The sequence below is a fragment of the Danio aesculapii genome, chromosome 8 (genome assembly GCF_903798145.1).
Source record: "Danio aesculapii chromosome 8, fDanAes4.1, whole genome shotgun sequence".
Classification (NCBI taxonomy): Eukaryota; Metazoa; Chordata; class Actinopteri; order Cypriniformes; family Danionidae; genus Danio; species Danio aesculapii.
The window spans coordinates 34,090,840-34,103,509 of NC_079442.1; the positions used below are offsets into that span (position 1 = coordinate 34,090,840).

A 12,670-nucleotide genomic window follows, 5' to 3' on the forward strand; every position below is an offset into this window, starting at 1 on the left:
CAAAATAGAGGGGAATAATAGTTGGATAACAATAATGTAGAAGTGCATAAACCTAACCGTAAGCCGAAACTTAACATAAACGGTAAACCTATGCCTTCTGATTGGCTGATAGGAATGTTGTTCAGCATATCCTACTTGGTAAAATCAGGTTGTCGTTGATCAACACACCTAATTCAGATCATCAGCTCAGAGACTGAAAGACCTGAAATCGGTGTGACAGACAAAGGAGACATCCAAAACATGCAGTGTTGGTGGTCCTCCAGGAACGTGGTTGAGAACCACGGCTTTAGAACATTCAAGAATCCTTAAAACGTCAATTTAATTTTCAAAAGGGATAGTTCACCCAAAATTTTTAATTCTGTCATCATTTATTCACACTTTGCTTGTTACAAACCTGTTTTCTGTTGAACACAAAAAAAATATATTTTGAAGAAAGCTGGAAACCTGTAACCATTTACTTCCATAATATTTGTTTTTCCTACAAGGAAAGTCAATGATTACAAGTTTTTAGCCTTCTTCAAATGACTTTCTTTAGTGTTCAACAGAATAAAGAAACTCATAAAGATTTTAAACCGCTTGAAGGTGGCAAATTGTGAGTACATTTTCATTTTTGGGAGAACTATTCCTTTAACACTGGTAATAATAAAATAAATGAATAAATCAAGTACCAAATCAGCGTATTAGAATGATTCCTGTACCATAGAAGGCTGAATTATGCTAATAATTCAGCTATGCAAACACTGATATGAAAAAATATATACATATATTAAAATATTATACTTTTATTTAATTATAACTTAAATTTTTTTTAATAATTTAGTAGTAATAAAATTTTAATATAATCGCAGATTTTGTGAACATTAAAAATTTAAATTCCTGCAGCAAAACAGTAGTGTTTGCTTTTCCGAACACAATCAATGATTTTGCCACAAGCCATTTAACAGAATCAAACAACATACTGAAAAATATGACATTGAGTTACAGCAATCACAGCAATTCACAAGAATTATGAATCACAGATTGACGCTTTTTTTATCGGACAGCCTCCAGGAAGAGTTAATGTTGCCTGGCACGTCATAACAGAGAGAAACACACCACAGCTGAAGGTTTTCTTCCCAGCGCCCTCTAGCTCCGGCTCTGTCCCTGTCTGCGTCAGCTCAGTTTATAACTCCTCTGCTGACGCTGGTGCAGCACAGCAGTCCCAAATCACATCATAAATCTCCCTATACATGCACTAGACCCACTTCTTTTTTATCCCCCAGCTTTTTGCAAGCACCACTGATGCTGTAGAAATGATAACACTCTTTTCGGTCAGGTACAGTGACGAGCTGCACACAGATTTGGGAGGTTGCAGGCAGGAAGTGGGAGATTTCCTGGAATGTGTGTGTTTTTCCCCCACTGTGGTGCAATAACAGCAGTCTCGTTACTCATGTCAGTGTGTTCCATAGCTTCACAGGCCCTGTGCGAGTGCGTGTTTACGGGTGTGTGTTTACGTGTGTTTGTGTGTGCTGGAGGAGAGACTAACTGGAGACTGGGATTGTTCTCTAGGGAGGTTTGGACTCTGTATGTCTCTGTTGGTGTCGACAGGACTGATATCCTCCGTCTCTCTTGGGATGCTTTCTGTGATTCCCTTTAAGCCAGGTTTCTGAGCTCATCCCCCATGACTGCCCACCCAAAACTACACATCTTGTTGTAAGTCAGTTAGAGGGATAGTTCGCTCAAAACTAAAAGCTTTTCTCATCCTTGTTTATTTGGGAGAATTTTCTTTTTTACAAAGAGCACAAAAGGCTGTAAACATTTACAAATTTAGTTTTTTGTATTTTAAATATGGATCTAAACCAAGAATGTAAATATGTGCACTCAAAGGTCCATCAGATTTAAGAATGTTTGGCTATAACTGTGTTTCATTTACCAAAAATACATCAAAAAACATAAACATATATTCTGTCCTTTATTTTTGCCAAAACAAATGATAAATAGCTTTTTCATTTAAAATTTTTGTTCCATCAAAAGCAACCCAACAATAGCAAATATAATTAATAACATTTTTTTATTACTGTTATTGGCAATATGCATTCATTTAATAAAACATCCGAGTTGAAACACTGCAAACTCTAATGTGGTAGTGAAAAATAAGGTATGGCTATTAGCAGTGGACCATAAATAACAGTGTTACTTTCGTCCCCATATGAACTCTTGCCATTTATATCTGATTTACTTTTAAACTGAAAAGCTCAGACATTGCAAAACTAAATAACCTTTAGATTGATAATTATTTTGGCACATGAAAAGAGAACTGATAAGGGAAAAAGTACAATAATTTACATTCTGCACTTAAAAACAGTGATGAATTTACATGATATTTGGCAACTCTGTCATGGGTTATATGCAGAATTTACAGTTATAGCCGGGAAAGCAAATGTTGTCAGGGCGCTAAGAAAATCGATTTGTTACTTTTGTCCCAAATTACTTTCGTCTCCACTCTCCCCTACTTTTGGTTTGGATACAATACCAAACTAATTTCACATTGTCATTTAAATAAAAAGCAACAGAGGGTTAAAAGGTTGAATTTAAGCAGATTAGTATCAATCAGTATAGATTTTTTTCATATAACCACCTCCTACTCTTTCACATTTAGCTCCCACAGACAGAAATAGAATTAGATTACTCTGACATTACTGCCAAAGCTGCACTGTAAAAAACATTCTCCCTGTCTTCATTTTTTAGTCGAATTAAATGAACTTTTCTAGTCATATCCACTTTAAAAGAGTCAAACTGGCTAAAATATGTTGTTAAAGGTCCCGTGAAATGCTTTAAAATGTGCATTTTTATTCAATGTAATCTAAACCAAAACATGAAGAGAGGGTGGGACACAGTGTAGCTCCTCCCATTTAAGTAAAAACAGCCAATAGTGTTTTGTTTAATCACAGCTCTGCCAGTGCAGTGGTTGAGCTCAAGTGCATCAAATGAAAAAGAAGTGAGAAGCGTCTTGAAGGGGGAAGGGCATGTCAGACATTAGAGAGCGTTTGTTTGGTCATGATTTGTTGACAAAATGAAGTATGAGGTGATGTGAATAAAGTCATTGATTCATTTAGGCAGAAATGTCACTACAAGCTTTACATGTTTATAAAAATGTTATATATCATAAACAAATTTTGTCACTGTTTTGGATCGCACTAGCTTAGAGATATCTTATAAATGAACAATACTGATACCTACATCTAAAAAACATTATTTTAATTTCACATGACTTTTAAACTTTGTATAGCTACAAAAAAGTAGTTGAAACCTGATTAACTTAATTAAGTTAAAAGTAACATAAAAACATTTGTTGTCATGACTTTTTGTAGTTAGAATTTTTTACAGTGTGTGGAGCTGTGCTTATATTGCATACAGATGCTTACTGTAACTATTCCCTAGGGCTTAAGCTGTGTATGACATCAGAGGTGAACATGTGTGTGTATGTGCATGTGAGTATTTGCACGTGTGCATGTGTGCACGTCAGCCGGGTCCAGCCCAAACGCCTGCCATTTGTCAGGTCTTGTTGTTGTGCACTGCAATGACATCACTCCCTTTTGAGGGCAAACAGCTGTCCCTTGAGGAGGACCAAAGGGTCGTGACCTCTCCCACTGCTCCTCCACGCTTCCCAGAGCCCCCGAGGAACAACCAAGCCTAGGACACCCAGCCAGACCAGCCTGGGAACTGGAGCAGATCCCAGAGATTGAGGGTTTCCCCGCTGGCCTCGCTGACCGGCCAACTCTCTGACCGGACCCACTTCTCTGTACATGAGAGGGGGTCCCTGTTTAAATACACTTCAATTGGTGTATTTGTTATGACTGTAGAGGGCTAATGTTGCGTGACGTTGATGGTAATGTAGTGTGGTTTGAACTTGAAGGAGTCTTGTGATAGGTTTTCCTGTCGTTTCATGCGTGCAGTTTTGCTAATGCAATCTTGGTCCAGGTTTCCAGAATATTAAGCACAGTCTAAAACACTAACCACAGGGATTAAAGCCCTCGACTAAGATCCATGTCGATGGAAATTATAGATTGAAAATGATTTGCTGTTGGACCAGACTCTACAAGTGGCGATTGTTACTCCAAGAAATTTGAAAACAGTCAAAAAAAACGTTTTTTTTTTCATTTTTTTGTTCAAATATGAAATACCAGCTTGATCTCACGAGAAAACGTAAGTATTTTACGTTTTGCCAGTTTAGTGGCTAATTTCGTACAAAATCAGACGAGTTCAGTCATACAAAATTGTACGATTTTAAAAAGGAGGCGAGCACCTAACCCCACCCCTAAACCCAACCGTCATTGGGGGATGAGCAAATCGTACTAAATTGTACGAATTAGCCACTAAATCAAAAAGTTACGAATTGCCGTGAGATTGTGTTGGAAATACCCATAGCGAAAAATACTGTTATCAAAAATCTGTGCTGCTGAGAACATTGTAAATAGGTCTTGCACAGTTTTTTCTGAATAAAAAAAAAATCAATGAAGAGACAATAGCTATATTTCCATCCACCTATTTTTATGCGCATTTTGAATATGTGCATTAAAAAATGGTTTATGGAAATGCCACGATGCGCATAAGTTTTGAAAATGCACATAAAAAATTTATGCGCATAACTGAGTAGGATAAATTTCTTATTCGATAAGAAAAGATGCGCATATACTATGATTGAAACATGTTTACCGAACAATTTCCAGTATGCGCATTAACAAAAGTCATGTGATTTTGTTATAAGAGATCATGTGATGAAAAAAATGTGTGTGAATGGACAAACCAGCAGATTGAGCACACGGTACAATATCTGAAAGGTTGTTTTGGTCATTCTAAAACGCCCCAACCATTTCAGTATTAGTGTTATTATATTATTAATGACCTCCAGAACTGTCAAGAGCGTCTGTGCTCCACGTCTCATGGCTTCAAACACCACCACGTGTTCATTACGTGTCTGTGTTTGTCTTCTGAGGCGCTAGTCATTTCTTAAATAAAGAAAAGATTCATGCAGCTTCTCCTACCACAGAAAATTCTGTTTTTACTGTTGATATTTGGCGCCAGTTTATCAGGAAGTGACCATTTTGTTCTCTTTGACTCGTTGGATGAAAAACGCTGCCTTTTTTGTACGTCTTCTATGTGATATTCCAGTTTTGCGCATTAAGTTCATTTGCATTTTTGGATGGAAACATAGCTAATGACATTTCTGAGAAAGCATTTGACCAATAACAATATTGATATGTTTGCACAAGCTCTGCAAAACTGTCATGTCAAGGTTATAGCATTTTATACAAAAGAACAACAATTTCAACAATTTCCAGAAAATAATAGGGTATATGCAGAGCTAGTGTTTCTTCCCATACTGATAAACTTCTGGTGAACAGTTAACGTGACTTTTTCCATTTTATACGGCATCGATGTTGTAATGTAATTAAAATATAATCATTTAAATAGACTTTGGCATTCATTTAGTTGCTCAAGCGTAAAACGAGATGAAAAGCCATTTAGCAGGATTAGCAGGATTAGCAGGCTAGCGCAGAGGCTCCACTAAATATACTAGAGTAAAATAAATGTTCATATTTTAAAGACATGGCAGAGAAAATTTAATTTAACGCAGTGCTTCTTGTACAATCTGAGACCCACTTCATATCAGATAACCCTCAGCCAGTGGTAATCGCTGACTTTTAAACAAATTCGCCGATTTTGTAATGACATACAGTTCACCGGAAGTGCTTGCCTCAGGTTACTGACAAATTAAAAGTCCTTCCGCATACTTCTGCATACTTCCACATATACCCTATTATTTGTTATTGCTTGCAGAATTCTGGCTTCAGTGAACTAAACATTTAACAACCCTTTAACATTTAAACCACCCCTAAATGTGGGTGGAGCCCTTAGAGCCACACCTACTTACTGCATCGTCAGCACGATCCAATGGTAGCTCAAAAGTGTTTATCATCCAGAGCAAACAACGCTATCTCACGGCTATTTAGTCACTAATTCATATGAATTTGTACAATCTCTTTCATACAATTTAGCAAGATTTGCCTATCTCCCAATGACGGTTGGGTTTAGGCTGGAGTTTGGTGCCATGCCTTCTTTTAAAAATAAATTTGTATGAATTAGCAACTAACCTGATAAAGTGTAGAATAGTTACGTTTCTCATGAGATCAGGCCGGAGCAAAATCTTATTTTATTCAAAAACGCATGAGAACTTCAAGAGGTTTTCAATGGATTTTACCCCTCAAATCGAAAGTCTAAGACTGAAAATAGCCATAAAGGCACCATAAAAGCAATTCGTTTGAATCTATTGGTATAATATAAGAAAACAAATCATCACTTTATATCATGGAAACACTCAGTTTATATTTTAATGATGTATTTCTTTCAGTAATAACATAATTCAACACCGAATATATTAGTTTTGCAAGAAATACATTTGATTTAATTTTATCTAAATTTTATGTAAATAAAACTGAACAAAAATGATCTAATTTAAGGACAAAGCTACATGGCAAACTGATGAATCTAAATATTTACCAAAATATATGAGTCTAGTAAATTTCTGTTAATGTTTTACTAGTTCCACTAGCTGAGGCTACTTGTTAATCAATTTAGAGGAGCATACAGTGCTCTAATTGGGTTTGGAAAGTCTCCCAGGGAAAGTCTCCTCATGGTCAAACCCCCATTCAAAAGCACAATAGTGAGTGCTAAACACATTACAATTAGGTTCAGTTTGCTAATATTAGTCAGCTACATTTAGTTACAGTGAACCAGCTAGCAAAACGTATACTTCTAAAGCATTATATCATCTTAACATTCTAAAATAAGCGCGAAAGCTAACTTTGACTAACTATAAACAGTTAGATGTTAGGATGAAGAAATATTGTAGCAAATGAATAGCTCATTGTTAATACATTTTAGTCAATGATTCACCTAATGTTACCTAATCAAAGGTGCTACGCTTCTCTGTCATAGGCTTTATTTAGTAAATGTACAAAATCAAACCCCTGATCATAACACCACTACAATCTTTTAGTCAAATTTTCTCTGCTGAACACCTAAATTACAAAATAATAGTCAAGTCTAATATAAAGTTGAAATGTTTGTGATTGAGCAACATTGGCTGTAAAAGGTATTTAGTTTGAGGAAGTGCTCTTTGAATTTGTCTTCATAAAACTAGCCCTTGAGGTTTATGATCTCACCACTGGTCTTGTTAAGATGGATGTGAAGGGCAGAGAACATTGAACGGCTTTCTTTTGTGCTTCCCAGTGTGACTGCATGAATGAACACACTGATTCTCTGTGGCGTCTCAAATGCACTTTGGGAAGCTTGCGTGTAGCTGGAGATGTCTTGAGAGAGTGAAGGGCCACATGTCACCTGCTAATTTCAACCTTGTCTCCGATGAGTTCCTTGGTTCAAACAAATGAAAAGCCAGACGTCCTGCGAAGGAGCATAATGGAAAATCCCTTCATCGGACAATCAACTATAGAGTCAGCCTTCCTCATATTGTGTCTGAATTCAGTCGCTAGTTCCATTAGAATCCTTCCATCTGGAGCAATTTAAAGCCTTGGTGTTGTTATGTGAATTAGATATTTTAAAAAGTGAGGAAATAAAAAGTAGATTGAGGATTTAGGCTTCTGCTGCCGTCAAGTGAAGTCAGAAAATTTGAGGTTTTGAATTCAGGTGCTTTGTCTTTAAGAATTAGAATTTATATAGGATTTCAGGTTGTGATTAAAATGTATAGTGTTCCTGCCAGTTTTCGACTCTACATCAGTTCTTGACTGTATTCTTGATGAAACCAGAATATGAACACAGCATTTTATGAATCACCAGTTTCAGCAAAAAAATAAATAAAAAACTTTAATGTTTTACTGAAGAAATTGAAGGTCATCTAGATCTTGGATGAGCTAGGAGTAATTCAAAGGGACAGTTCACCCAAAACGTTCTATTTACTCACCCACAAGTTGTGAAAGTTCAGAATCTTAATAATTTATTTTTTGTTGTTGAATACGGCAGACATTTTGAAGAAACATTCTGCAAAATATCTTTTTTGTGTTTGTTCAAAAGAAGAAGAAAAAAAGGTAATATAGTTCACCCAAAACTAAAAATTCTGTCATCAATAGCTAACATTTCCCATTTCTTCTGGGGCCTGTTTCAGTAAGGAGGTTCAACCAACTGCAAGTTTAAACTTGAACTCTGATTTGACTTAGAGACTTAGAGAGATTAAAAACTCAGAGTTTTCGGTTTCAATACAGTTGATCTGAGTTAGGTTAATCAAGTCTGAGTAGACTAATTCAGAGTTAAGCATGCACACTGCGACTATAAAAATGCATTATCAACGGAACGCAGATATTATGAGTCACTATGGCAACATCTGAAAAAAAGAGTTCAGCATTTCTTTCTCCAGCTGAACTTGATGTGCCCATGCAAAGTTTTAGCAAATATGACCATATATTTTTCAAAATAAGCAACGCGGCTGCATCAATGAAAAAGAGACAATTATAGTGGGAAACAAGCTGCTCAAGTTAATGCATACATTTACATTTAAAATATTTAAAGTATAATAAGTATTTAAGTATAATAAGAAATAAGTATTGTAATGTGTGACGTTTATAGACTTTTCACTTAAAAAAGTGGGAAATTGGCCAATATTTTGAAGTTATTTCAGAGGTAATTGTATTAAATTACAGAAAAAAGGCTACTGGATAGTTTCTACAATAAATTTGACAAAACAAGAATGCATAACCTTATTTTACTGTTCAGTGGAAATATTTAATTTAGGGTTCCCACTTTTACACACGTTGATCAGTTTAGGATACAATTTCTAAAATTGAGTTTAGAAAAAGTAGAAGTTACCTCTAAACTTACTTGACTTACCCTGCTTTCTCAAGTTTGACAAACCTGCCATTTTGAAATGGAAAACTCATCTCAGGGTTAACATACTCTGAGTTTTCACTTAACCTCCTTTTTGAAACGGGGCCCTGTTGAACAAAAAGGAAGATCTTTTTTAAAAAGCTGTAAACCTGTAACTATTGACTACCAAAGCCTTTGTTTTTCATACCATGGAAGTCAGTGGTTCGAGGTTTTCAGCTTTCTTCAAAATAATTTATTTTGTGTTCAACAAATTAAAGAAACTCATAATGGTTTGTAACCACTTGAGGGAGAGTAAATAATGAGTACATTTTCATTTTGGGGTGAACTACCCCCTTAACTGCAGAATTTCATTTCGGGCTGACCAACAGTAGGCCTATCTCTGAAGTGGCTACTCATGCATTTTAAAAGATTTTGTAATAATTTATTATGTCATTCAAACTTTGTTTTAAAACTTCCATTTAATGATAATGAAATAACAACCAACTAGAAATGCAGTAGAGTTAAAGCGTGAGGAGGGCTACAGAGTGCAGTGGGCGGAGCTGTGTGCTTCAGTAAGCGGGGGTGGACTGACTGCAGAGCCGGAGGGAGGAGGCGAGGGGAACCGCTGAGACTCCAGACATCCGTGACCGACTGCGCTGCTTGAAGGAGAGCTCTGCGGACTATGCTTGAAAACATTTCACCCATTTTCTCTGGACTTAGGCTCTGTTCTGATGCCGCTACCGGACGATGAGAGAGGCCCTCACCATGAAATTCGCCTGGAAAGCTAAAATGGTAAGAAGTTGCGGTTCGTTTGTGCCCCCTGCACACTGTTGATTTTGCGGCTTTGAGCTTATGGACGGATGAGGGAGGGGAGAAGTGGAGGATAAAGAAGGAGTTTGGGCGGGGAGGGGGTCGTGGGGAATATAAATAATGTTTTTAGATTGCGTTTTACTGAAGTAATGTGTCGCACTCGTCTGTTTATCATGCACGCGCTGACTTTGGATCTGAGAGTCTCCACGTAGGCGGGGGTTCCCGTTAGTTTCACACTCTAGAAATACTTTTGTGATGAACAGCCTCCAGGCTTGGCTGACGAAAACAAAGCGGACAGATGGGCTTAAACCCACTTGTTATTGTTGTTATCGGTGAGGGATCGATTCTCATGGACTTTGGGGTTGTGTTATGTTTGTATGCAGGCAGTAGGGGGGTAAAGGCGTCTCTGTTTGGATGATAAGATGGTCAGCATCCTTTCATTGTTTGTTTACAGGATTTTAGGGACCTAAACAGAATCCTCGAATTTCCCACATTTGTTTTGTGGTTTTATATTAGCATTTCAATCTTTTTAAAAAATTAACTAGCCTATAGAGCGTTTAATATGTGTGTTTTCAGTTATCTGATTGTGTAAAGTTGCATAGCTTTAATTGATAAAGCATCTTTATAATTTGTGGTTGTCCTATGAGTTTGTATTAGGAGTTGAATTGGCTTTAATCTTTAATACTACTGCTACTAGAAATAATATTTTGACCAGCTCTAAAATTAAATGCATACTAATAAAATTAAGTAAAATAATGAGCATAAATAAAATATAAGTCAGTAAATCCTGTTTGTTATACAATACAATTAAACTGAATAAATTAACCTGGCAAAATAACTAATAAACCTGTTTTCAAAGAGTTCCAATCTAATCCAATCCATCCCATGTGGCTGCATAATAGACCATAACTTTATTTCAGAGAATAAAACTATTTAGTTTCCTCGTGTGTAGCCCCACCCTCTCCAATAACTGCCTGTGCCGCTGAGCAGGCTTTAAAAGCCGCTTTGGAAAACATTTCTTGCAGTACAAAGGGGCAGCACAGTGCATAGACTGTGGTCCGGGCAGGGGGTACGCAGACCTCCTACCATTGTTTTTGAGTGCAGACTGGATGACTCATCCAGCTGAGTATTTATCTGAACGCACTGTACAGGAAACGGCCCGGGAAATACAGACAGACTGATCCTCTTCATTCCAGGGACAGTTACTCTTTCAGGCGCGTAAAACTGCACACATAGTCTGAATGTGAAGCATCAGTGGAAAGACTCAGTAGGGAGATGTTTTTAATGTCAAGGTTGATAAAGTAATATGACTATTTAGCTAAACATTAAAATGGGAGGTGGCAAAATGAAAAGTCTATTAGCCCCGCTGTTTATTTTTTTCCACAATTTCTGTTTAAAGGAGAGCAGATTTTTTTCAACACATTTCTAAACATAATAGTTTTAATACTCATTTCTAATAACTGATTTATTTTATCTTTGCCATGATGACAGTAAATAATATTTTTACTAGATGTTTTTCAAGACACTTATAATATACAGCTTAAATATACAGCTTTAAGTGACATTTATAGGCTTAACTAGGTTAATTAGTCTAACTAGGCAGGTTAGGGTAATTAGGCAAGTTATTGTATAACGATGGTTTGTTCTGTAGACTATCGAAAAAAAATTATAGCTTGAAGAGGCTAATAATTAAAAATTTTAATAATAATTTTGTAAGAATTTCACCTCAAAATGGTTTGTAAAAAAATTAAAACTGCTTTTATACTAGCTGAAAAAAAAAATCTGACTTTCTCCAGAAGAAAAATATTATCAGACATACTGTGAAAATTTCCGTGCTCACTTAAACATAATTTGGAAAATATATGAAAAAGAAAAAAAATTCAAAGGGGGGCTAATAATTCTGACTCCAACTGTATATCGCATAACTTTGGTTGCCTTTGGTTTGGTTTTTTTGTACTTTTGGGAAAAAAAGTCTGGTGAAATCTTCAGTGAAATGGCAATATTTCACAAAATCCTTTAGTCGCATTTTTTGTGTGCATGAAGTCAACAGTTTATAAAATATCTAAACATCTGTGTTCATTTAAAGCTTTCCCACAGCCTCTTGCATATGCAGTCCATGCTTCTTAAGTTTAAATATATTTTTCAAATGGCATAAAATATGTTTTGAGTTCACGTTTTTGTTCCATTTAGGGCTGGCTGATTATTCGAATGCAATTTTTTTTCAATCTTCACTCTCCAGAACTCCAGGTGAAGCAGGATTAACTACACAGACTTGTGTTTAAGGATTGATTTTATTTCCCGATAATGAAAGTAAACATGATAATGACTGCGATGTTAGGTTACTTTTCAGTGAACCTATGTGCTGCCGCTGCTATATCTAAAGCATGTGAAAAATAACATGTAATAATTTTTATTCCAAACTGACTTCATAACTTCAGTTGAGTGTTTGAAATAAATCCTTCTGTGAAATGATTCCTTAGTCGCTGAACTAGATTAATGATTAGTCACGCTGAATAATTTGATGAAAGAAGTTAAATGTTCTGTTTATTTACCAAACACTATTTGGATTTGTTTTGTTTTTAGACATTTTTGTTTCTGCTCAAGAGCGCCCTCTGGCCTTCACAGGAGATTTACTATTGATTACAGAACCGTGCCTCCTTGACATTCACAGCTTTTACTAAATTGTATTTTTGAATTCATTTTGACTTCATTTGGATATATCACCCAGCTCTAGTTCCATTTGGAGTTTTCACTTGTTACCTTTCAGCTTTAAATTTTTCTTTTTGTTTACTTATTATTAAACAACCACACAATCAAGAGACATGATACAATACATAATTATGTATATATTTTTATATTTATATATGGTGTATATTTCTAATTTATTAATTCAACTTTATATTAAGGTTGCACAATACTGGAATTCAGTACCAATCGATACTGAAGTTTTAAAAACGTCCATTCCCCGCTAACATTTAAGTGCTACTGAGCATGTTCCTAAGCA

The 12,670-nt window shown here is 35.9% G+C and overlaps 1 protein-coding gene across 2 annotated transcripts in view; it reads left to right on the forward strand.

Annotated features, from left to right (window-relative positions):
* Positions 1–12,670, forward strand: part of rgl1 (ral guanine nucleotide dissociation stimulator-like 1) — a 47,973-nt gene that overhangs the window by 12,778 nt on the left and 22,525 nt on the right. The window contains exon 1 of one of the 2 annotated variants that reach the window (XM_056463801.1): positions 9,468–9,648. The exons of the other annotated variant lie outside the window; for it this stretch is intronic. Within the exon in view, the coding sequence (XP_056319776.1) occupies positions 9,604–9,648 (45 nt within the window). The 5' untranslated portion in view covers positions 9,468–9,603. Of the gene's footprint in view, positions 1–9,467; positions 9,649–12,670 lie in introns of those variants that run through there. 2 annotated transcript variants of the gene reach the window in all.